Source organism: Stegastes partitus, unplaced genomic scaffold (genome assembly GCF_000690725.1).
Source record: "Stegastes partitus isolate 25-593 unplaced genomic scaffold, Stegastes_partitus-1.0.2 Scaffold1505, whole genome shotgun sequence".
Lineage (NCBI taxonomy): Eukaryota > Metazoa > Chordata > Actinopteri > Pomacentridae > Stegastes > Stegastes partitus.
Window position 1 is genome coordinate 145,401 of NW_007579236.1, and position 27,243 is coordinate 172,643.

The window sequence follows — 27,243 nt, forward strand, 5'->3', positions numbered from 1 at the left end:
TTTCCAGACTCCTTTTCAGTCTTAAAGTCTTTCTCCTGCAGTCAGTAGTGACCCAGGTCATGTTTACCTTGCTTTCAAAGAGATTGATTCACTTTGGAAACCTCTGTTCAGTAAATACACACCCCTGCTCTCCATCGCCCTCTACTGTCCGCAGGCAAACTGTGCCTTCAACGCTGCGCTTGAGCGATAAGGACAAAGACACACAAGACAGCAGATTACTGGAAGGAGATTTATTTCTTTATCAAAGCAGTTAAAGCAGCATGTTGTTGAACACACGGAGCAGTTTCAGTTGGTACAGTAACAAGGCTTTTTCACTGATTCCCTGTAAAAATCCTGCAGCACAAGAACGTTATGCAAAATAGGATCACAGGGAGGAAACGGGGCGGCATGGGATCACGTTTTCTTCTTCATTTGTTTTCTCAACAGGGCACTGAGCTTCAAACTGTATCCACGGAGTAAGACACCTACAGAATGGTACGTCTCGAGAGCATCAATCAGTAAAACAGTTGAAAAGGAGACATGCTGTTGCTGGTCAAACACTAGCACAATGCCTTTTTTTTTATTTTGAAACACCTAACGGCATCCAGAACATTAACACATAAAGAAACATGTCAGGAGGGTTTGCAAGCACGGTCCGATAAGGACTGATCACCGATATCAAGGAACAAATGCCAAAATTGCAGATTAGTACTGTAACTTAGAGAAAAGCTACACTTAAATTAACCAGGAAAATCAATCGTTATCCATTTACAAATGATTAACATATAATTACAAGTACACTTCAGGCCTATGTTGATTCTGTGTCGACCGATTTAATGAGACTCAGAAATAACCAAGCTTTCTTTTCCACAAATGGAAACATTCAGTTTTTTTTTCTAAATAATGCAGCAAATTCTGTATTGGGCTGAAGTGAAAACCTGCCCCAGTTCCAAATATTCTTTCTTTGCTGCACAGACAATAATGCAACACTTAATCCACAACAGAGCATCACACACAGCTGCTGACCTCATTCCACTCATCCACAAGGGTACGAGCCTGTATACTTGAACAAAGCATTAAGACAACCTACAGGATGCCAAAAGGTACTGCATATCATCTAAAAATATCATGCCATCCATATAACACTGGGATTATATGATTTATACAGTTTAAAGTTCACAAAACTCACTGTCCAGAAACAGTCACGCAGGCCAGTTATACTCTGATTTTGGACTGTGTCGATAATCAGGTGAGCGTCGAGGTATGCTATTACCAAAAGCTTGTGCATGCACAAATCAGCCGGTAAGGCTCAAGCTCCAGGCTTTGGCAAAAACAGGCTTATACTGTAAAGGTACATGCAAAAAAAGCACAGGGCTCAAGACTATTAAATTCATCATATATTTTGGCAGACTTGGAGATGCCACTTTATATCTCTTTAACAAAGCGTCTTAATCTAATCATAATGAATAGTGTTTAAAGAAATAGTTCAACTTGCTGGGAAATACACTTATTTGCTTTCTTATAGAAGATGAGGTGAGAAGATTGCTTCCACTCTGATGTCTGAACTCCCTTGCGTACGCCAACAGGGACAGATGTAGACACCGCGGATGTGCAGTTGTTGTTATTCTACTTCTTTCTAGTCCTCTTGATGTCCACTTCAAGGATGCGTTCCCTACATGCGCAGTAGATCGGCATCCATGTATTTCAGCACATATGCTGTTGGAGTTGTCCTTGAAGAGCAGTGTTTGCCTGTCTGTTGCAAAAATTGGAAGGTTCACGCACGTCTGTACGCTCTCTGATGATGAAATTAATCATTCAGACCCGAGCAGATCCTTGGATGCTTGCAGATGCAGAAAGAACAACACTAGCCCAAAGCCTTGATTCTACTCCCTTGTGGACGTGCTCACGGACTGGTGTGGTCACCACGGACGCATTGTTGTTATCACATTACTTTCTAGTGTACACAGAGGATTGTGTTGCACGCAGCAGGTATTCCACGAATAAACACTGCTGCTAATCAGTCCATGTGGACAGTTTGGGGCTGCACATGGATTTGTTGTCTCTTGTGGACTTGGGCAGATGGTGAAATTTATGTCACACAGACCTTAGTGGACCCTCCCATACAGTGGGATGTAGATAGAATAACACTGGCTCAGGTAGAGCTGGGAGGCAATTAGCCTAGCTTAGCACTAGTAAGTACATTATTTTACAAATTACCTGACTTCTGTCATTCAGTTCAGCATCAGTAAAGGTGATTCACACATATGCTGTATTTAACACATGTAGAAAATGCAAATAAGACATTATATTTGACCAAGCAGCCAGTCCACGCTTTGGAGGTATTGACCATCAACCATCAAGGGATTCCTAAAAGTTGGTTTACCTGCAGCTAACATTAGCAAATCATCTATGAAGACAAAATGTAAGTAAGACTGCTTTGATGTTGTGTTTTGCCTCTTTTGGTAGAAGCTGATGCCATGTTCGGGCCACATCAGAGGTACAACTTGTAAACAGCATTCACGTTCACATCCAGCTTCTATCTGGGACTTTCTGAAGCTCTGATATATTGATTTGGCACTAAAAAGTGATGGCAAAAACAATTAAACATGGATGTCCAAAGTGTGTTGTTAAAGGCAATAAGATTACATTTCTAACAGTGTTGTGTTGAACACATCCCAACTCTGGAATAAAACAACTCAACCTCATTACACGTCTTTTAGAATGTGCTTGATATTATTAAGCTATTTGAAGAATTATAGTAGGAACTTGTGTTTTTTTTTTGTCTGTTTTTTTAAGGATTGATTGTGTTAACAAAGACAGCTGGAATTACCAGGAATAAATGACAAGCACAAGAAGACGAACAGCTGCCACCTTGACTTGTACAATGCTGTGATACACATTGCTATTTGTTGTGTATTTGTTCGTGGTATTTCAAGAGTTTCACGCCTGCTTTCCACACAGCTTTGTTTGGTGTCCATGATTCTGTATAATAAGGACTTCTCCCATTAAAGTTCAATGCAAGAAAAGGCATTACTTTATGGATAGCTGAAAACGTCACCATAGCCAGAAAGGCTAAATTTAGGTTTCTAGAGGCATCTCTGTTATCGTGGTCTGCAAAAGTTTCCTTTTAGTTTTGCTCCAGTTTGGAAGTTGCCTCAAGTTCGTTGAAAAATGTGGACTTTTGATTTGGATGTTAATGCAGGGTTAATGAATCAGGTATACTACATACATCAGAGCTATGTGGGAACAAGGCATTAGGTCTTCTTAAGTTTTGAACAGCGCTTGGTTGCCCCTGCTGCTGGTCTTTGTGCTAAGCTAATCTAATTGCCTGCCAGCTCAAGCTTCTTCCTTATCAGACAGACCTGAGAGTGGAATTAATCTTTTCTTATAACTTCTTGGTAAGACAGCAAACAGGTGTATCTCCCAAGATATCTTGCTATTACTTTAAAGCCCCCCCTCCCCTTATCTGAAATAGATAGTTTATACATAATCACATTATGATTGTATAAATTATAGTATCTTCACTTGCAAGAGGAACTGACTTTATGTTATACAGGGAAAAAAAGAGACATACATTCACACACTCAAAGTTCCTTAGAAATGGTTATGCAAATGGTAGAAAAGCTTTGGCATATTTTGCCTACAAGTTGTGCCTGCACACTTGGAAAGAAGAGCAGAATGAAGCGGTGTGGAGCTTCACGCGGCTTTTCCTTAAGTTTACACGTCGAGTTCGCAGTCCCACATAAAACTGTGGTGAGTTTAATTACCTACACTGTATGCTATTTACATGGTTTTCGTTTTGTTAGGCCTTAGGGTTTTAAGGTGGTCTTTTGCTACATATTCCCAGGTGTTGAGACTGAGATGAATGGTGCCACCTTAAATGTACCACTATCACAAGGACAGTCATAGACTAGCTCATCTATAGTACCAACAGCTACACATTTAAGCACAGCCCCAAACCAAGCTCTACTGGGAGGTGATCTTTATTTTAACCAAGCACTTAACGAGATGATGAAGTCTAGTGAAGCAAAAAGGGCTTTCTAATAGATTCTTAAAGGATGAAAGTCTTGGCGATTGGTATTTATTCCCCCGAGCCGAGTTTCAGAATGTTCTCTGAGTCAGAGCATGGTGAAGGGCTAAAATACTACATCTTTGTAACCATTACGGACACAGTGACAAGCATAACCTTTCCCTCTGATTGCTGTACTGATTTCCCATAAATTACAGTACCTTATCATTCTAAAAAAGGCTTGGAAAACGAATAGCTGGCTAACACTTAAAGAGGAAAATCAGACTAACATTCTGACCTATAATGCATTAATGGCTACGATGTGATTAACGAATACTGATTATCATCGACAGGCACAACTTTAAACAGGTTTACAACATGAAACCAGCCACACCGTCTTGGCCGACGGAGAGCAGCCATCAACACTTACTGTAAATGTGTCTCACAAAGGTGTTGCACCAGGAGGAAGGCGCTCCAGGAGAAAAAACGAAAAAACAATCGTTCCAAATTAGGGCACACGTCACATGAAAGAGGCTGGGGGGGAAGAGTGAACTGAAGACACAGGCAATAAAATAAACTGAGTGCCTGCGTGTGCTGAATAATTCAGTCGTCCCCATCAGATTTGGAACAGCGAGGAGAGAAAGGGGAGGCGCCTCCACCAAAACCACTAACCCCCCAAAACCATGGACTGCTATTGCTCAAGATGTCATCATGCTCGTGGAGCTTTCTGCTTAAGAACGACACCTCCTAGTAAGTGATACCTTATTTGTCATGCTATACTGTAACATTGCATAGAAGTTAGAGCTTACTCTAGGGCGGATGGGTACAGTAGACAGAGACTCTCTGGGAATCTGCTTCATTCATGCCTTACCAGAAGGATGCTACTAAAACAAAACAAGAAAAGAGAGGGGTGGGGGGAGATGGTGGGAGCCATTTTGGGTCCTGCTGTGCGTCAAGTCGCCCCGCTGTGCGTTTCCTCCGCTCGGGGCTACAACAGAGGAAGAGGGGTGAGAACGTATCTATCGGCATGGCACAAACACTGCAGCGGCCAGAGAGACCTGCCATCGTCACTGTGAGGCGATGCGCCGCTAGCAGCTGCCGGGGGAGGAGCACACCGAGCCGCACATGCTCAGTTTGGAGGAGGACTCGGGCTCGGGTTCAGGGTCGGGTTCTGGCTCTGGTTCTGGCGCGTCGTCGTCGGTGGCTCCGGTTTCCGCCTCTCCGTCCCCGTCTCCGCTGGCATCGTCGCCCCCGGCCTCCGACTGACCCTCCTCCTGACGCCTTTTCAACCTGAGACACATGGAGAAACAGATATTCACTCTCACAATGGGCACATGAATATGTATACACATGCAAAGCACGCTCATCTAAATTCTAATTTTAACCTTCAACCCTTTGTAGAAGTGATGGCACTCGAAATATCCCCCATTTAATATTATTTCATTATTTTCCCTCCCCGTCCTCATGAGCACATCTGGTCCTCAAAAAAAGTAGTCAAATAAAACACACTTGTGGAGAGAACGAGTGTTTTATATAGCACTGATCACTGCTGTGCGTAATTCTAGACATTAGGTCCTCCATTATAAATAGAAGTAAATTGCCATTAATTAGAGCAATAGGATATAATAAGACATTTGCCACAGAGAAGAATTTCAGTAACGCTGCAGTGGCAGGACATGGTCAATAATAAATGAAGCAATAATTTAGAGCAGCACTGAACCAATATCCCTCCCTTTACATTGGAGAGGGCGCACACTTTATGATATATGGGCTTTATAGATGATATTTATGATGCACTGTGTCTATAATCTACTCACACATACAAAAGATTAGACGCATAATATTTAGCCACAGCACAGTGGACTCCTAAGGAACCTTCTGTCATCGCTCATTTACATAACCAAGTCATTCCCTTCCAGAGGCCCGGCTGTCGTGCAGGTTTGGAGTAATATGAGCCGCTCTCCTATGAGCTGGATGCCGTCCCACATTACACTGCGTGCTCTGTATCAGAGTGGGCATAAATTTGTATTTTCGGTGCCTCGTCCTCACAAGCCGATACAACTTCTTAAGTTTCCTTATCTGACCGTCTTCCGTCAGCAGTTTTACACAGCAGTGATGCTTCAGGGTGTTTCCGCTGTCAGCTCCACATTCATCCGAGCGGTTACAGCTTAAGTGCAGGTGACAGAGGGGGTTTTCTTCAAACTCATCATTACCGTTATAAAACCTTTGAAGCGCATTTTGTTTTTAAAGAAAAACTACAGATTGTTACAAATTGGGTTGCAGATCCGAACAGTTAAAATACAACACGGTGCTTGTGTTGTGTTTGTGGACATCTGGGATGAGCACTGATAGCCCTGCAACAAATCTGACAGCGTAAGAAACCGGAGTAGTCAGACGATCAGATGGGTTTTAGAGACAGCCTCAGGCTAGTCAGTGCTTTGTGTAGAAGAAAACAATGGCAAAGAGTCATTAGAATCAATGAGCAGGGCTGTAACTAACAGTTATTTAGTTAGTTAGAAGTGACACAATAAGGTAGATTCAATATAGTCAGTGTGCACAGCAGACAGTATTTGATTTTGTGTGTTTGGCCAGCTGTTCGTCTGCAGTGTGACGCACAAAACAAAAGCTCAGAAATGGTGGAAGTAAACCTAAGCTGACTGTGGATGAGTTTAATCCACTAATTGGTTAATCACTTTTGGTTTTTACCTCCAATCAAAGACGAAAGTGTCACTATGTTCCCTTAGAGTGAAAGAGAAGATTTTATTTTTTTAAAGATTTAACTTTGAATTTAACTTGTTTAAAGGTTAAGTGAAGCAAAATTACAGCCGCATGTCGTCCTTGTGCTAGAAGAACGACACTTCTCTGGCTGCGCAGCGGCATTACTGTTGAATCACAAAAGAGAAAACTCTGCTTTTAGGCCGTGTTACAAATGGTCTGCTGCTCTCGTGTTCTCTTACTTCTCACGGTTGAAGATCATGAACTCTTGCTGCACCACTTCAAGGCACTCCTGTAGGTAGTCGTTTTCCTGCGGGCAAGTCAACAGACACAAACATCCTGCTCATCATCTGACACATCAACCTAGTTATCGTCATTAAGAACCACTGAAAGAAAAAAAAAAACTTTACGTCAACTTCAATCAGTCAACTTTATGACCTCTGAGGTGGAAATGTCTTTTTGCTCATTTCCTTCTTTCCCCCCTCCGCAGCTCTTTTTAAACAAGTCATGAATTGTTTGTGAGCCCTCCTCAAATTGGATGTTTGGCCCGAGACAAAAATAGAAGCTCATATTTCCGAAAGCACTTGGGGCCATGACAACAGCACTGAGGGCTTCATAATTTAATAATCTCGGTAATAACGCAGTATGAGCACACACACAAGCAGGCACACACACACACACACACACACACGTATGTGCCGCACCAACACAAAGTCTTATAGAGCTGCTATTGTTAGAGGTGCACAGTCTTTGCACACACTGATCGACCACACTAACACATGACACACACACACACACATGCTGACGTTAATAACACTGATGTCATCAGGACTGTCTGATGAGAACAGGCTGTTTCTCATAAATACAGAGAAGGTATGTCCTCTTTCTGCAAAATAATGTCTCAATCAAACATACCAGCGAGGCAGAGGAGACTCCACCTCTGCATGTACGCACTGCTCTCAGCACACACACACACACACACACACACACACACACACACACACACACATCACTCAGGCTTCATCGTGTGTTAATGAGGTTGTTCATGTCTCCGCAAAGTGAAGGTGACATTTACTGTTATTATTTATCCGCTATTTTAAAATCCTTTTTGTTTTGGTGTAATCGTTTTAATTGGAATAATAGCCGACACTAATAATCTTGTTATGACGAACAGCACAGTAGCAACTACCGGGGCTGACTACTCTCGCTTAATCTGCTGATTATTATTAGTTTTTTTGATTAATTAATTAATCCTTTAGATAAATAGCCCCTTACAGCTTGTGGTTTGCAGAATTTCTAATGACCTTTACTTGAGAAAAACAGCAAATCTTCACATTTCAGAAGCCAAAAAAAAACAGAAAATATTTGGTTCTAAATACGTTATTGGAATGTTTCAGGGGAAACCAGCTGCCCCTTTCCAAGGGTAAGTAAAAAAACACCTACCACACGTCTAAAGCTCCCTAATTACCCCCAGTCTTTCTCCCTATCTTTTTACTCATTTAAAAAGTGTTTCTACGAAGCCGCTGCTAGCAGAGATGAATTTACTGCTCCCAGAAGAAGGAACTGATCTTGATGAATAATAATATTCACTGTGCATCCAGCAGGATGTAAAACTTCAACTTGTTCATGTATGTTGATTATTGCTGCCCCTAAATCAAACATAAGGGGGTACCGCGGTCACCACGTGGACTGGGGTGGAGCAGTAGACCACGAGGAGTTGTGGGCTACGCTTTGAATGTGGCATTTTTGTCAAATTAAAAAAAGTGTGCAAATGGACTGTGTTCGCATTTTTATTTTTTGGATTTGGAACACACTCATCTCTACTTGAAGACTCATGAATTTGTACTTTGATTACTGACTTTAAAATGGAAGCTCATTCTCTACATTCACACTCATTAAGGTCCAGAAGGTGGAGTGTTTGAAGAGTTATACGAACAATATTTGGCATTTATAAAAGAATGCACATTGCACCAAACTGGTCTTAGAAAACTTAGATCACGCATTGTAGAAAGAACCTTCATGGCATTGTTCTTTAAATCCTACAGAGTCGATTTCTCCTATGATCTGCTGGTTTGGTAACGTCACATAAAAAAGCACACCTGACGGCACTGTCAGAAACACAGAGAAGATCGTAGGAAACCAACAAAGAAGCCTGTCTGATCTGTTTGACAGAAATGTTCATTACTGAACTGTGCTCTCAGACAGCGATCACCCTCTGCAGCCAGAGTTCACTGCTCTGCCTTCAGGCTCAAGCTATAAACCACCTCAAATTAGGTTTGTCGCTACAAAAGCTCATTTGTTCCTATTGCAATCAGATGGCCAAATTAAACAGTGACATCAGAGCCTTTTGAGGATTTAAATTATTCTTCCATCATCTAAGCATCTAAAATCTGGATGTTTTTTTGTATTTTGTGTATATTTTCATTCTTTATCTGAAGCTGTATTGTTAAGTGATGATTTCATGGTTTCTTTACATTTTTTCTGTCAGGCTGTTATCCTGCACGTTGCCTGTCTGGGGTCATAATAAAACTCAACTCAAGGCTGCAGTGTGGGTGTTGGATGGACCCAAATAAAACCCTGTGAAAGAGTGAATCGTCTAGTTTATAATCTTTAGTTTCTGTATGGCTTTAACAAGCATACAAAGTTAAACCAACAGCCTGCTGGTTTCAGCTACATATGGAAGTGCTAATTATCTTCTTGTCTAATTTTAGGCAATAAACTGAAAAGAAAAGAAAAAAAACACGTTCCCCAAAATGTCAAACTATTCTCTTAAATTTCAAAAACCCTATTTTGGTTTTTAGATAGAACATCCTGCTGTAATGAGCGGATTCCCTCCTGTTCACGATGGAGTTTATTTTAAAACAGGAGTAAAATACCCAGTGTGGCAGTAAAGGAGAGATTATTGCCTATTTGGAGATATGCATAAACACAAAAGATCATAATACTAGTAAGCAGGACATTTACAAGATGCTTGTACAGTAAATCTCTGAGTTATTCATTATGTCTGCTGAGTGGAGAATAGAGGTAATTCACAACAGCTGAGATGCTGGGATTTGACTCAAATCCAATCTAAAAATATGCAGGTTTGACAGGAACTGACAGACCGGAGACCAAGGAAGACCTGAGCTGCATTGTTATCGCGGACCAGCCCAGACTCTTCATGTAAGCACTTTTAAACTCCTGCAGCAGGTAATAGTAATTTGCCGCTGTGCTCTTTAAAATCCTTTGCTTTTAGCACCTACATACCGAAAATGACACAAACATGATGCACACAAGGCTACAGAGATCAAATTAGCAGGGGAGCAGCAAGTCATGGAATTCCATCATGATAAATAACCCTTTTAAATGTGAAAACACTAAAATTAGCCCTTTCTGTCATCAAAGGGAATAGGGGCCTTTCAACAGATGCAGTGACATCTTGAATTCCACCTTCATCCTCGCGGCTCCCAAATCCTCCTCCTTAACAGAACATAATGCTTTTAATGCCGAGGTTATAAAGCATTCCAGCACTTTATCTCTTGTATCTAAAGATGAAAGACTAATTAGCAAATGTGAGGAATGGGACTGTTTGAATTCATTTATTTATAGTGGGATTTGTTTGTCTTTAATGTCTTCCACCGTGTTTTTTCCCGACTGTGTGTCGTACTGTTTCAGGTCAAACGTGGAATCTCTGTCTTGGTAAAGGTTAAGTCAATTACACACAACAGTGGAAATAAATGTCGCACTTTATCGTCATCTTGCCTTTTCCCCTGACATGATCTAAAGCTGTGCTGATGTACATGATGTACTACATCAACAACAAGTGGAAGAATTATTCAGAACCGGCACAATCATTTGGAGTGTTATCAGCAAAATGTGTTGGAAGCAACAAATTCTTTAGAACAGGGGTGTCCAATCCTGGTCCTCGAGGGCCACAATCCTGCTTGTTTTAGGTGTTTCCTTCTTCCAACACACCTGATTCAAATGATCAGCTCATCATCAAGCTCTGCTGAAGCCTGATAACGATCCTGATCATTTGAATCAGGTGTGTTAGAAGAGGGAAGCATTTAAAACATGCAGGATTGTGGCCCTCGAGGACCAGGATTGGACACACCTGCTTTAGAAAAATGCTCTCTATGACTTACAGCACTCTCCATAATTATTGGCACCCCTGGTCAAGATGTGTTAAAAAGCCTTAAAATAAATTCATTTTTTATTGCAGAAGCATACTCTCACACTGAAAACTGTAGAAAAACGGAAACTTCAACTCAACTCAAATGAATTGTTGGCAAAAGGGGGTTGCACTAACATCAAGGGTGCTGATAATTGTGGCTCACATGATTTGATGTAAAGAAATTATTTTTTAATGTGGGATTTTTTTCACACTGAATAAGTGCACTTGAATTAAAGGTTGAATTTTCCTCTTTTTTTCACTGTGGTCCTATATTATTTAGAAAAAAACAGAATTTACTAGAAGCTAAAGAACACATCTTAACCAGGGGTGCCAATAATTACGGAGGGCGCTGTATATACTGGCCCCACAAGATCAATCTCAGAGGTTGCAAGATGAGTAATAGGAGACAAATTCTGAATTTTTTCCTTGTTTTATCTCAGAATTTACTTTCGTTGTAAATACTTGTTAACTGCACCTCTCTCAGATACAGTAATCAAAAAACACACTGGAGAAGTTTAAATGAGAAAAACACATTTTGGAATAACTCGACAAAAGGCCACAAGTACCAGGGCCAGCTCTGGAGGGCTGTGAAAGCACGCGCTTCACCCTAAATATGTTGCACCTTCAGTTAAAATTTGAATAATAAATGTGCTGTCATGTAATTGTGCAGTGAGTGAGAATTCAGGCTGAGTGCACCGCGTAGTTAGTCTAACCATCATTCAAAACTGTGTAAAACAGCAATTAAAATTATGCAGGTCTGCTGAGACGTGTCGGTCTGTGCGTTTGGCACTTTGATTTTCTGGAACCACAGCTGGACAACTTAAGTCTACTGATGCTTGATTACTGTCCAAATATCATAACATGGAATTTGAAAATGGTTGAGGAGGATGAACTGCAGACACCAAGGCTGATCACAGAGACGTAACAGCAACATTTTCAACAGCAAAGTTGTACTAAAGACTTCAGCCATAGTTAGTCTAGTCATCTCAAGTTTAGCAGCTTCTACCACCTGCTTACTTCTGCCAACTGATTTGCCTCCAACCGTCATCCCGCAACAAGTGTCACGCAACCTCAATAAAGTAATGCCTGCACAGGTGTGTATAGAAAATATACCCAACTAGTCTAAAGAGAGGGGTGAGGCATTTGGTAGTTGCCAGGCAACTTCTGGCTGTATCTTTGACCACTCCTCTTGACAAAATTTTTTGACAGTTCAGCTAAATTTGTTGCCTTTCTGACACAGACTTGTTTCTTCAGCACAGTCCACAGATGGGGTTTAAGTCAGGGCTTTAATGAGACCAGCCTAAAACCTTAACTTTATCCTGACATATTGTACCCGTCTGATTTGGGTTTGGGGTCACTGTTTTGTTGGAACATCCAACTGCATCTAAGACCAAACTTCTGGCTGATGATTTTATGTTTTCCTGAAAAATGTGGCAGTAATCTTCCTCCTTTACTTCATATCATTTACTTTGTGTAAAGCACTAGTCTACTGGCCCCAAAACAGACCCAGAGCATAATACTACCACCGCCATGCTTGACAGTAGGTATGGTGCTCTTGGAGTTAAAGGCCTCACCTTCTCTTTTCAAAGCATATTTCTGGTTATTGTGGCCAAACAGCTCATCTTTGTTTTATCTGGTCACAGAGTGTTGCTCCAGAAAGCCTTTTTCTTTTCCATGTGTTCAGCAGAAAACTTTACTCTTGACCATTGTGACTAATTGTCTCTCAGCAGCAGATGATAGAGTGCCTTTTCTTCCTGATCGTGGCAGTGACACAACTGTGCCATACATTTTATACTGACAAACAATTGTTTGTACAGATGATTTAGGGCCTTTTAGCTGCTTAGAAATGGTTACAAGTGACTTTCCTGATTTGTTTAAGTCAATGATGTGCTTTTTTAGGTATGTGCTGAGCTCCTTGGACTTTCCTATTGTAGAACTCGAGGATGAATCTGATGAGTGTATCAGATGGGAACTATTTAAATAGGCTCCGAGAAGTCAGCAGCTGCATTACAAGTAAAAGTTAAGAGGCCACTGAAAAAATCTGAATAACAAAGCTTTCTACATGATCAAGACGTTTAATCCATATTGCTGTATGTATGTTTTTGACCCTGCAAATGTTGTAGTTTTTCCAGAAGATCTACAAGAAATCTATGAAGGAACCAAACATATGATTGATTTTTGTGACAAAGGTGTATGTGTGTCAGTGATTCCAAGTTGTAGGAGTCATCAGAAACTCAAGACTGCCATGATGCACATGAAGTGTATGGAAACAACTGGATGCATCCGTCCACATTATGATTGTTTGGGCCACATAAAAACAGGTATAGAACGATACAAAGTAGGTGATAATAATACTTTTGGCAGACAGTGATCACTTTTAGGTGTCTACAGTAATGCATTTAGACAAATATCGGATGCATTTTGTTCTGGGATCGGACTTGCCTGCACACTGTTTTTGAAAACATTTATATATACTATACATGTGCAGTGCTCCTGTATGAGGTAGGAATGGACATAGCAGCTCTGTTGCTGATTTATCGGTGCAGAAGAAGATGCCACTCACAGACTGTGAATCCTTGCTGTTGTCTCGAGACCGGTTCTTAGCCAGCCTCTTTTTCTTCTTGTGAAGGGGACGTGACTCCAGGATCATCTCCTCCAGCTCAAAGGTGGGGTCGCAGTGGAGGCGACCTTTCTGTACGGGAGAGATGCGCACGAGATAATTAGAAAAACACACACACGCCCAGCATCACAAATCAGCCACACAAAGGTATTTTGCACACTGAGCAACACACTGTGTATTGCACACACTGATGCACTCGCACAGTAAGTGCATGTGTGCATACACTTCGCTGAGATACCATACAGAAGCTGCATTCAGTTTCCTCTGCATTATTTAGTTGCTACACATGCTAATTATGATCAGCAAACATAAAGGAGTGCCTGTGTGTACTTTAAAATGTTTATTGGATGCGTATATACTGCCTGGGTGTGTGTTTGTGTGTGTGTGTGAGAGATATCTTTATACTAACATTAGGAACAAATCCAGCCTCCATCTTCTTCTCGAACACAGCGTCCCAGTTGACGTCAGCGAGGTAGGGAGATGTCTGCATGTCAGACAGGCTGGAGAAGCGATGCTCTGGGTTCACTGTCAGTAGCTGTGAAGGGAGCAACACACACACACACACACACACACAAATATACACACAAATGTCACCCACATCACCTTCCGAGTAGCAATATCACCTTCACAACTTCTCTCCCCGCTCACAGCCAGGCTCCTTTCACTGGGAGGTGAAATAAACTCGACAAATTGTGGGTGAAAAATAAAACTCAATGTGACCGTCCTTTCCTCATTTACCGTGCAGTTCGAAAGAGTTCACAAAATAAAGATGAGTAACCAACGTGTGTGGCTGACTGGAAGTGAGGAAAAATTCTCTGAAATTTGTAATCCATCCTGGCTTCCTTGAAACCATTTTACCATAAAACTTAATATTTGATTTTTACCATTTACAAGCATATGCTCTGTACAAGTGTATTTCAGGATGGCAGTGCTGCTGTCACTGTCACCTGCCTCCCTTAAAGGACCAGTGTGTATGATTTAAGACTTGCTTCTCCTCTCTGGCGGAAGCACACATGGACAGCTGTGGACAGGTAGCTGTTCTGCTGCACCGCCATGTTTCTACAGACGTCAGAACCTTTTTGTGTTTTTGCTATGAAGTGTTGGTCACTGTAGCTTCTCCTAAACACCTGAGGGGTATTCAGTTGGTTGCAATCTACAACCTCATCGCTAAACGCCACTAAATCCTACACACTGACTTTTAGTAAAGCTCAACAAATGCTGCTAAATTTAGCAAGTTCAGCAAGTTTAGCAAAGTCTGTTACAATCAGCACCAACGATGTCAAAGCAATTCTCACTCCACTGACTTAAAGCTGCTGCTGTAACTAAACACAAAAACCCACAATAACTAACTTTTATGTAGCTTAATAAACCTTACTCTAATTTATTAAGTCTGAACACTTAGTTAGCCTGCTAACCAGCTAGTCTGAGGAGCCATCTTGGACTCTCAGTGTTGCCCAGTTTCAAACTGAACAGCAAATGTTAGCAGTGGTAGCTAGTTTCTAATGGTTCCTACATGGTTCTGTCTGTTTTTCTTTGAGGAACATGTCTAGTTCAGAAGTCTGTCAAAACATCTCTGAATTAACCAACTAATTTTGGCTGTTGCCCAAAAAAACTCAGTTTGATGCAAGACAACATTTCCAGCTAAAACCTCATGTAGCTTGTTTGCTCTTAGGTAGACAGCTAATGAATGGATGGATGGATGGATAACAGGAAAAGCAAAGTTGAAACCAATTTTATCAAATGTCCTCTCTGTCCATTGATTAAACAACTAAAAACTAATTTGTGTGTACTCATGTTACATATTGAATGACATGTCCAACTTATTTATCAAGTTTTTTCTATGCAAATAATCGCTTCCTGCCTAAAAATATCTTAGCTTTAATGCTAGGCTACACTAGACACCAATGAGGACTGTTTGCAGAAGATGAATCTTTAATGGGCGACACCTACAGCATACATACAGTGTAGGGTTGTGACAAAACAAGACATTGAGCCTTTGTTGTGGGATTATTGTGTCTTTGATTCCTGGACACAGCCCAGCACTTTAAAATTTTAGAATTTGTGAAATATCTTTAAGTTGACATTTACAGACAACAGTAGACTTGGTAACCCCTAACCCTAACCCCTAACCCTACACTAAGGAACTGGTAGCCGCTGGCAAATCAGTGCCAATTGGGTGATAAAGACTCAAGAATGAAAGACGTGCATGATACAAACCAGCAATTTCTTCTAATAATCTCTCCACACTGTGCAACTCAAGCACTCCAGCTCACCTACAACTCTGCCCAAACAATGTAAAACTAGTCTATGCTGCACAACAGCAAGCTGCAATATTGGAGTGATTCAGCGCTACATGTTTGATCCAGAAACTAACTCTGCAGAAGAATAACGACATCCTGAAGCTCCACCCTGCAAACTGACAGGATTAGTTCCTCAGAATTGTTACGTATGAAGCCCATGAAGTCTGAATCCATGTTTCTGACGCTGTAATTTCAGCTTCAACGCAGAAATGCTCAACCACAGTTGCATTTTTAACTCACGATGTCATCTGGAATATAATAAGCACAATACGGACATGTCAACAAGGTAAAAATAATTGTGATTTTCACTGAACAAAGACTCAGTTCTATCAAACTGGCTAAATGTGGTAGCAGACGCTGAGCTTACTTGCAAGGTGAGAACACAGTGACAACCCTACGGTCACTAAATAAAAACTGCCATGAAATGAAATGAACTTCAAAAGAACACAATGTTCAGAATTTTACAAAATTGTTCATATTAGTATATATATTCACAAACATCTATTTATTATTTAGAAAGACTGTGGAGCTCAGTGTGAACTTGTGTGGCCACTCAACCTCAACAGGAGAAAGAATTCATTTCAAGCCCTTACGAATATGGTAACCAACAGGGGGCAGTATTAATCAAATGTGCCACTCATGAGGATCAAAATTGTTGCACCCATCAAGACAGATGAACGGCACACACGAGTGGAGTCACTTATTCCGTGGAGAGAAGGAAAAAAAACTGATGCTGATACAGTTGTGTTTTTAATGGAATACCATCTGTTTCATTTTTCACCTCAGGGTAAAGGCTGGAAATGATAAGAGTGGAGTTTCTTGTCATGTTAACTCTCCTCCTGTGCTTTATTTTTCTTTCTTTTGGTCACAGGCTGATTCAGTTTTCTCCTGCAGGGCCGGTTAGGTCTGTCTCGGTGGAGTCCAGACACGGTAATCGATCAGCAGCAGAGCGGAAGAGACCATCGCTCCGTCCAGAACGCTCACTCAGTCAGACACAGAGCACATGCACGCACTCATGCCCGCACTTACACTCTGCAAAATAAAAAAAATAAAAAAATAAATCCTCCCGAAACAAGCCGCAGTTTTTCATACTCACTCAAAAAAAAAATCTTGTCTTAAAGCGAGTAAAGAAAAACTGCCAGAGGGGGCGAGATAATTTGTTTCCAGCACAGTTTCCTCTTGTTCAGATGACAACATGTTGACACAGAGCAGGATAAGGTAGGTTATTACTGCAGAGAAAATGAGCCTGATTCAAGAAAAGTGTTGAGAGGATTTATTTCCATTTTATGCAAAGGGAATTATTTCATCCAGCTGGCACATTTTCACATGTAAGAAAACACATTTTGAGCTTCAATATTGGGTTAAACGACTTGTTATCCTGAATGATGGCGCGCACTGTCTCTTCGCTCAGCCACTTGCTCTGTTTCTGTGCTTCCATCCTTTAGATTCCCATCTGTCGCCTCCCCCCCCCCAGTCCTCCTTTGCCCTGAGGGTCTCGGCTCATCCTCCCTCCCTCCAGCTCAAGCCCCCTATGGTACATGTATCCTCTGTTCCTGTGGCTTCGGTGACTTATTTTTTTTTTACCTCAATAAGTACCTCAGCATCACCTCTACATCCTTGCCCTCCTTTCATCCTGCTCCTCTTTCTAAGGAACACCATCTGCATCCAGGCAGCAGGGTCACCATCAAATTACTTTGATTTCACTTAATCCGGAATGTAACCTTAAACTCACTTCAGTTCGGATATCCTGCAATATGCTCCGTACGGAAACACTCAGTTGTTTGACGGAGTCGAGTGTCAACAATCCAGTAAACTCAACAACAGCCGAGTCAGAAAATGAGCGTGAATTAGTGACAGACGATACGCCTTGCTGACAGCAGTGTCTGTCATTTTTACAGGTGAAAGCAAAGCTCTGCCTTTGGCTAAGAAGGAGAGATAATGCTTTTTTTTTTTTACTGGCAAAGTTGAGTGAATCTGTGTGTTTTGTCAACCTGAGTGTCAGGGAGGAGTTAATCACCAGTGGGACTAAACAATTTTACACTCCCACGCTTCAATTTTCACCCTCATATGGTGCAAACACATCCATGACTTCCCCCCAAAATATTCAGGTTTTTACCAAACTGCATTTAAAAAAATCCCAAAAAAAAGATTAGAGCTGCAAAATACGACTATTTTCATTACTGATTAATCTGCAGATTATTTTTTATCATCAAGAAGGTGTAAGGTGGAAATTTCCAAAAATAATTAAGGGCTTAGAGGTAAGTGTTCAGGGATATCGCCAATTATGTTCAATAAATCTCAGCAGTTCTCATTCGTATTGGCAGGTAATACAAATGTGTGTTACGTAAAATGTAAAAACCACATCAAAGTGACTAATGATAGCTTTATCTCTCAGAGGGAAATGATTTCCAGGCTGTAAATTCTGGGGTGAATTCAAATATTTAAATGAAAGAGTTGAAAGTGAATAATGTTCCATTAAGTCGATCTCACCTTCCTCAGAAGAGAAACCAGATCCTTGGGCCAGGCTGGGCTGTATTGGACGCTGACTGTGCTGAAGAGCTGAATCAAGGACTCCACTGAGTTACTGGCATGAATATCATAGGGCCTCTGGAGACAGGGTGACAAAAGGAGGAAACACAGCAAGTTGAGGAAGAGAAAGAGGTGTGAACAAATGGAAGCAACTCCATCTTTGCAGCCTCATAATACAAAAAAATGAAAATCACGCTTTACCCATCCGCGCAGCACTTCGAAGGCTGTCACCCCTAGTGACCACCAGTCTACTTCAAAGGCGTAGCCCGTCCCTCCACTCACAAAAGACTGGAAGATCTCTGGGGCTGAAAGCACAGCAGGAAGACAATCATGTCTGTAGCAGAAAAAAAAGCTTTTCTAGCCACTGTATGTGCATTTGGGAAAAAGGCAAGAGTTCTGTCACAAAATGTCAGAAAAAAACTGCTCATTTTTCATCACATGAAGGGAGACATTTGACTCAGATATTCACAAATTACCAGAAGATCTGTAATTTTTTATCGCTGAATTCACACAAGTGTATGATTCATAACAATGAGAGTGTAAAACGTATTCACAAATTTGCAGAAATCTGAGTCTGGCACCTTCTACGCATCAGTATCTAATTTGGACACAGTTGATATACTATAGGCTTGTCACATGCTTAAAATGAATTCTGTGTGCCTTGTCACATTTTATTAAGGTGGTTATCAACCTAACAGTGCCAGAAACTGTTTGTTTAAATGAAATAAACTGTCACTTCTCAATGTGCATTTGAGCATTTACAAACCAAACACATTTTGATTCCTACAAGTTGCGTTAATGTAACTCAAATCAGATTCTCCCATACGTCCAGAACACAACAGCCCTTTTCCCTGCAGCACTGCTGTCATTCTCAGCAGACACAACTGCAAAGCAAAGTTACCCATGTAGGGCTTGGTTCCAGCTAAGGCTGTCGCTCTCTCTCCATCTTTTATTATTGTTGCTATGTTGAAGTCCGTCAGGTGAGCGTGACCTGAGAAAAACACAAAATACATTTTAAAAAATCCATCCAAAAAAATTTGAATACGTGTCCATGGTCACATAAAAACATTTCAACATGTAAAAAGCAAAAGAAAGACAACAAAATCTCACATTTCAGTACACTGGATCAGTGTGCACTCATTATTTTGTGTGTCAGTCAAGCGTCCATGAATCGTCTGACCTTGTTACTGTTGCGACTCATTAGCAGCCTGAAGGGTCATTTTTGTGTGACACACTTGTCATGATGGACTCACTGCTGACTGTACACTGGGTTTCTAAAAAATTCTGGCATATTACGTAATTCTTACCTTCCCCCGTTATATGCAAAAGGTAGATATTAGATATAAAAGTAAAATAATCACTTTGAAAAACACAACTGCGTTATAGACATATTTACATACAGCAGAAGATACAAGGACAGTAATAAAAACATAAACAATAACCAGCTACATACGAGCACATACTGACCGCTTCAGACAAAAAGAAAGTATACAATTGAGTTTAAAATCATTCAATGTGAGACAATCAAGTGTAGTTTGTTCAGTTTATTTGGTGCAGTGCAGTAGAAAGGAGCCTTTTAATGCACTAGTAGTTTTAAATTTAGGAAGACAGAAGATTTATGATTCTTCAGAAGAAATACATTCTGTCCAATGAGCTGTCAGTAAAAGACTGAGGTGCAGGAATAAAAAAAGTAGACTGTAATCTAACGTGGCTTCAGCTGGATAAGATGCAGTTGACAAAATATAACAAGTCTATTTTGGAGTACTAATAGTTCACGATAATTATAAAAAACGCAGCACCTTTGCCTCTTAAAAGATTGCGGAGACCATCGGAGGCTGGTTTTATGAAGACATTCTTAATTGGTCTACTGTTTAAAAATGTCTCTGATTAGTCTACTGCAAGTTCACAAAAACAAAGTTACATTTTTTGCTTAAAAGTTAGCCACCTCACCCTCAGGCTGACATGGAGCTATGTCCTATGTTTCCAAGGTAACAACATGGAAAAAGAGAAGCAAACATGGAGCTGACTTGCATCTACATTTTCCATTAACCAGCAGGGGGCGACTGGTCTGGTTGCAAAAAGAAGCCAGATTGCAGTTTTATAGAAACAGACTTCAAACTTTGTTAGCTCAGTTAACTTTTTCCTTGTAAGTTTAAGGTCCCATTTGCTAGTTTTGGGTATTTTTGACCACATCATGATATTAATTTAGTAAATTATGGCACAATGTAAAATAAAATGGACAATACATGCTGCAAGACATGCTTTAAAGTGGAGCCACCGTGTGACTGACAGGATACTACCACATCACCTTTGGAAACTGACTGTGGTCAACATTTTTCCTCTAAATTTCATTCATTGCAGATTTTTTTCTGTGAAGCAGCCTTGGAACACCTACATTTTTAAGGAGGCAGGAGGAAGTTTTACGTTACAGTGAGGGGACCTGAGGGGAAAGATGCAGTTATCTGGTCGGCCATGTTTGGAAAAAGTCTGAACTTACACAGAAATAGAGGTTTTTATTTAACATAGTCAAGAACGAAACAACTTTGTGTAACAGATACAGAAGCATCAAAATTCAGTCTATTAGTTAAATCTACGCCACAGTGGAAGTTTTTTTTATTTTAGCCCCAGCACTGTGCAGACTGCTTGTGTTGTATCACACAATTATGCATGAAACCAGTTCTACACTTATTTTTCCTCCATATACAAGCAGGCAAAAAAAAGAGTATTATTTGCACATCTTATTAAACCCAAGTCCTGCTGCACACCCATACACAAAGCAAATGGATGACATCCTTACCTTGTTCATCTAATAGGATATTGTCTGGCTTTACATCTCTACAGGAGACAAAGAAAGAACAAAACAACACAGAAGATTTGTCATGATATCATTAGATAACCTGAACAAATACAGACAAACTCATTTCATGCATTTGCACGGACGTAAACAATGCAAACAGTCGTCAAATGCAGCACAACAAAACTCCCGGAAAATCTGCAAATGTGCCGCTAAACTACTACAGAAGAAGACGTTAAATAATGGAAATTAATGTGGAATCAATATGACATTCCTGTTTGGCTTGTGTGTTAATCTGAGGAAAGGTGCAGCCTCCTGATCACTTCACACAGATCGGATGTTTTTGTTTGTTGGTATCTTTTATGTCTGTGTTTCACCGGACAATCAAATCACATGGTTTATGTGCGTCATGGTTTCATAGCTAAGTGTGTTTCCATCACAGGTAATGTTTTTATTGATACAGCATCAACATATTTACAATTCTGCCTGAGCCAAGTATGAAATCCTTATTGGGGGAATGTTTTTAAATGTCAGTATTGACGTCAGAGTTGTTTCATTTTTTTAATATAAATGTGCAAAAACAAGTAAATGAAAACCCACTTTAAGAACTGCTGCTATTAGTGTCAGTTAAAGGGTTTCAGACTCAAAACATTTCATAATTTGCATAATTTCCTCCTATAGTTCTCAGCTAACATGTGCTCAAGTTGTCATAGTTTGTGGTCCAGTGGGAAAGACTTGGATGAGATGTGTGCAGTATGTGTAGATGTGAAAGTCTGTAGGAGGTGTTTAGAGGCTGATGTATGTGTGAATTACATGTTGCTGCAACATGTGTGTGTGTGTGTGTGTGTCAGTGAGAGAACTTGAGGGAGAAAATTCTTTCATTGTTTGCATTTCAAACGTTGCCAGAGCCCATGAGAACACAACCATCACCGATCCCCAGGAGGCTGTCGCAGGTTTGTCCCGAAGGCTCCTGCAGGTTTCGTCTGCACATGCTTATTACACTGGGCACCGATGCAATGGACACATTCAAACACACACACACACACACACACTCACACACGTGCACACACACATCTCGACATTTCCCAGCCCTTCAAGCACTCCACAGGCAATTAACAGAGCGCACACAGCTTATTTAATTATGCCGCACATCACGCTGGTGTGGAGAATACGCTCGGTCTGCAGAGAGCGTCGACGTGTCCCGTAGGACGCATGTGTTCGCTGTGGCTATGCAACGCTAAGCTGATGCTAATATCATCTGCCAAAACTCTTGGAGGGGAGTGGAGGTGGCGGTGGGGCGGACGGATCCAGCAGTAGAAGGCTGCAGGGAAACACATACATGTTCACGGCGGGGGGATCCTGGCAGGAGCACCCTGTCATTTTACTTGAAGAACAGAATTCACTTAATTTATTTTGCAGCAAGCACAGAAACACAAGAAACTGCATGTAAAGTGGATCCGTGTTTTGTACAGGAACAAACCTCCAGAGTGAGTGTGATCTGACAAGCAGAGATTTTAACATGCAGAGCGCATGAGGACAAATGAAGCCGCTTGGTGAGAAAAGAAAAGAAGAGAAGAGAAAAGGGATTCTCCAATTCTACGTCCCCTCTTCTCATAGGACTAATTTTACCTCCTTGGGCATGGTGGCAGCTAACTGTTGCTAGGAGACCAGAGACCCTTCTTCCTTCAGTTGGTGCAACAAAATAATTGTATAGTATTCTCCTGTCAAAAACTTACAGGGTGGAACAAAATTGTAGAGCTGGGGGAGGCCATGGATACCAAGGGATTGGATTATGGCTCTGAGAGCAGACACAGTTGTGTCAAAGGCAGAACACATGATGAAAAGGGGAGGGTGAGGAAACATGGAAGCAGCTGTCACCTAGTTCTAAAGACAATCTGAGATGTGCATTATGAACATATTTGCCAACTAGGAAAAAAAAAAAAGGACTGGATATCTGTCGTGTAATGCAACGACTTACTGATATGACACATCACATGCAACTGTTTACATGCAAATGTCTACAATTTGTGTAATAACACTTGAATACTGGTTTTAGCAGAAAAGAAAAAAGTTCACACCACAAACAATCAGCATGTCTTGATGGAGCCTTCTTGTCGGTGTGAGTTTGCTAACAGAGGTGTCGTGGTGCGTATATGCAGGTATACAGCACCTACCCATGTGCGAGCACCTAAAAATAGCCACAGATACATATCAGTGAGGCTGCAGTCAATCACGTTACAGTCTCTCTTGTAATCTGGGGTGTTTGCTGCCAGGCAACCAGCGCAAACTTGTTGTTTTTACACTGTTTTGTTCAATGTTTTTGTGCAGATTTTAATGTATTAATAATGAACTTTGGGAGGTGCTCGTAGGTGGATTTTTAGACTTTGGAGAAAAAAAACCTCATCGTAACTGTTTTGCCCTGCTCAGCTACATTAACCACGTCTGGCTCCAGCTGTAGATGTAAAGCGTGAACATGAGATTGATAACAATCTTTTAACTTCTGGCAAAGAAGCAACAAAATGCCAAACTGATCCTTGAACACTTCTTTCTTTCAGATGTCTTCAGGCATTGCTCATTTTTTATTCCACTGTTTATGTTTTCTCTGTAAAGAAGCTTGATAAGTGTTTTTTTTTAGCATTATGCTGAACATGTAGCTAAACGTGAAACCACTGCTGTATGCTTCAGTGTCTAGTAGCGGTGACACTAATGATTATTTCCATTGTTAATTAACCACATGTTCTATCTTTGTGCCTACTTCAGACACTACTTTAACCCATTACGCCAACTGTAACTACTATTTGCCAAATCTTAAACCAAGCCACTGCACTAAAATGCATTGATTTACATCATGAGGATTTGCTTTTTGTCCCTTTAAAGCAGGCAGGTCCCCACAATGTGATTGTGTTAGATTAATGTCCTCACAACATGAGTAACACAAGTACACATACACACACATACACTGTTGTTTGAAAGAAGAAATGTAGCCCAAATAAGGTTTTGAACAAGGTTCAAACAGTTTTTCAGCCATCTGTGGCACTAAATCTGCAGTCTGCAGGGATCCAGCTCTTTCACTTACTGGACTGCACACACACTTACTGCTGCACTCAGCATATCTGGACAAAAAGCTGCGGACAGCGAGTCCACCCTAGTTGAGGATGATGGATGGTAACAATTATGGAAAAACTCATGTGTGCTATCTTTAGATATGTAAAGCAACTTCAATGAAAACAGGGATGCCCAAATGTTGACAGAAGGTAAATACTCGGAGCCCACACACAGACTCGAGGAGAAATTACGTTCTATTACATCTTAATTGCTCTTACAAGAGATTTTCTACAGTTAGGTGGACTTTTAAATAGAGCATAATACACATTTATCACCATACTGTGGTAGGGAGTCTATGAATACTGATGCAAAATACGGGCAATTTAAAGCGCATACTCTACAGTCATAACAGAATATGACTAACCCTTTTTACAATCCCTTCCAGGGAGCTGCAGGGCACCGTGCACTCCCCTAGAAGAATAATGTAGCGTCAGCTGACAGGACATGATCCTAAACAGGAAGGTCAAAGTGGAACCAGGTGGGATTAATCTATAGGGCATGACGAAGGTGGATGTAAAAAATATCTCCACAGAAGCACTTGAGTCATGTTTATAGCCTAAAGAACTGCATATAACGCTAGTTAGAAAGGCACGGTGACTTTGTGGTTCTGTCAAACTAAGAGTGCTTACACAAAGAAAAAAAAAGATTATTGCTGTATTCCCTCTGGAGCAGAGAGGAGATAACACACTTGCTTAAGTTATGACGTAAAGAAAAGCCTTTAACTTAAATTCATCCTGGTGTTTCGGTTTAAGCCTGAAGACTAAACCACAACACTTATAAATCAGCAATAATACTGTTGCAACCGAGAGGAGCAGAACACAATGAAAGGAAACCTTTCGAATACTAAAAGTGACAGATGCAACCTTGAGCTGATCTTCAGTGTTTTTCTCTGTGCAGGCTCTGAACTGAGGCTCAGTATATCTGATTAAAGACAGTGATGCAACGGAATGACACTGGTGCATTTGGTGTATCTGGACGCTATTGTAAGTGGGAACTGTGGATGTAAATACTTTGATGGTTGTATTTGAAAGTTAATTGTGTCTTTTGCTCTCCTATAAACACAAATCAAAGCCCAGAGCAAAAGGACATTTGATCTTCGACTGATTGTGTTGCACTGTTAGATGTAGAAGTTGCTTTGTCCAGTGGAGAACTTAAACACCAAAGGGACTGCTGCTTTGTCTAAAAATCCGATCAGTTCAAGGCCACTATTGAAGCAAAAACAAAACCATTTTCGCATTCACATTTAGATACAATTTAAAGCTGCATTAATTCATATTTCTATAATCACAATGGATAAATTTATGGAATGGGATGTGAAAGAGGTTGCTCATGGACACAAGACACCACACTGTTCCTCAAAACAATTTCCTTTAGCTCATTGCTTTGATTCTACGGCTGCAGCTTTAATATTTTGGTTCAATCTCTCAGCAAAACTTTGATAAATCCACTGTACACAATCTGAAGTGCAGATAGACAATGTTAGTGATCTGCTGGCATGGAGGGATGTGGTGAAAATGAAAGTCACCGTTAGTTTGGTGCACAGAAACTAAAGCTGTAATGATCAGTCGATTAATCGTCAAGTATTAAATGAACCACCAACTATTTTGATAATAAATTAATTGGTTTGAGTATTTTTTTAAAAGAAAAACGTGGGTAAATTCTTTGATTCCAGCTTCTTTAATCTGAATACTTTCTGGTTTCTTTTGTCTTCTACAACAGTAAACTGAATATCTTTGGGTTGCTGAGGATTCAAGACATTTAAGAACAGTCATCTTAAGTTTTGGGAAACACTGATGGACATTTTTCACCATTTTATTGACCAAACAACTTATCAAACTAACTGAGTAAACAATTAACAAATTATTAGTTGCAGCCTGAACAGAAATGTCTCTAAATGAATGTGAATGTTGCTGAATGTTTTCTCTGCATTCACAATATTAGTTTTTTAAACTGATATGTTTTTATTGAATTCACAGAAAAGCAATCTGTGCTGCTTTAACCTTTCTTCTGTTTATAATATGGTAAAGGGTCTGCACTTATATAGCGCTTTTTTTCTACCTTAGTCGTACTCAAAGCGCTTTACAATGTGTTTCTCATTCACCCACTCACACACACATTCATACACCAATGGGGACAGAGCTGCCATTGCGAGCAACATTGGGTTCAATGTCTCGCCCAAGGACACTTGGACTGTGGGATCGAACCGCCAACCTTGCGTTTAGAGGACAACCGCTCTACCACCTGAGCCACAGCCGCCCAGCATGTCTTTCACTAAAGACGAGCTTTTTTGTGTTTAGAGAATAATGGTCTTCAGGAAAGCTAATTTATAACACTTTTTAAAATTAAAAGTGGAGTCTGGGATTCTGGAGAAGGACTGTTGATTTTTAGCAAGGTAGCATATTTAAATAGCATGTGCCAGATTTACCTCTCTCTCTCTCTCCCACTGACTCTTTCCATTAAACATGTCCTGTGCATGAGCTTGAACATGAAAAGGACACACTTGATTAGTGTGGATTGGTCTGAGCCACTTAATTTGTCATACGTTTACAAAGCCTGAAGACGTGTGGTGTATGAACACCAGATTTTTTTTTCCAGCACACGCAGAGAACAGAAATCTAGCAGACTGTGATGAGATGTTCACTGAATTTGATAAAAAGCATATTGGCTGAGAATAATTCACCTTCACTATCCACATGTCCATACTCCAAGTAATAGGAGCTTTTGAATTTATTTTTTCTTACTTCATCTTTTATGCAGTTAACAGGAACTGCTTGGAAGCTGATGACCTTGCACTGAAATGAAATGAGAAAGAAGAAAATGTGAATTTGTACCTATGGATGATGTGCTGGCTCTGCAGGTAGTCCAGTGCCAGCGTCATCTCACAGAGGTAGAGTTTCACCGCGTCCTCACTGAACTGGACGTTCTGCTGCAGGTGGTAGCGCAGGTCTCCTCCCAGCAGGAGGTCCACCACCATGAACATGTCCTCCTCATCCTGGAACGAGTACCTGGGGCCAGGCGGGATGACACGGCGCTCAGTCA

General features: G+C 40.7%; 1 protein-coding gene across 1 annotated transcript; it reads right to left on the reverse strand.

Moving 5' to 3' along the window:
- Positions 1 to 215: 215 nt before the first annotated feature.
- LOC103370965 (serine/threonine-protein kinase 32C-like) lies at positions 216 to 27,243 on the reverse strand (the record flags this gene model as incomplete). The annotated part of the gene is made up of 9 exons (XM_008300166.1): positions 216 to 5,278; positions 6,946 to 7,013; positions 13,420 to 13,548; positions 13,886 to 14,011; positions 18,267 to 18,383; positions 18,507 to 18,610; positions 19,207 to 19,296; positions 21,103 to 21,140; positions 27,036 to 27,243. Coding segments are annotated over 9 exons (1,082 nt in total), but the record flags the coding sequence as incomplete, so codon positions are not given.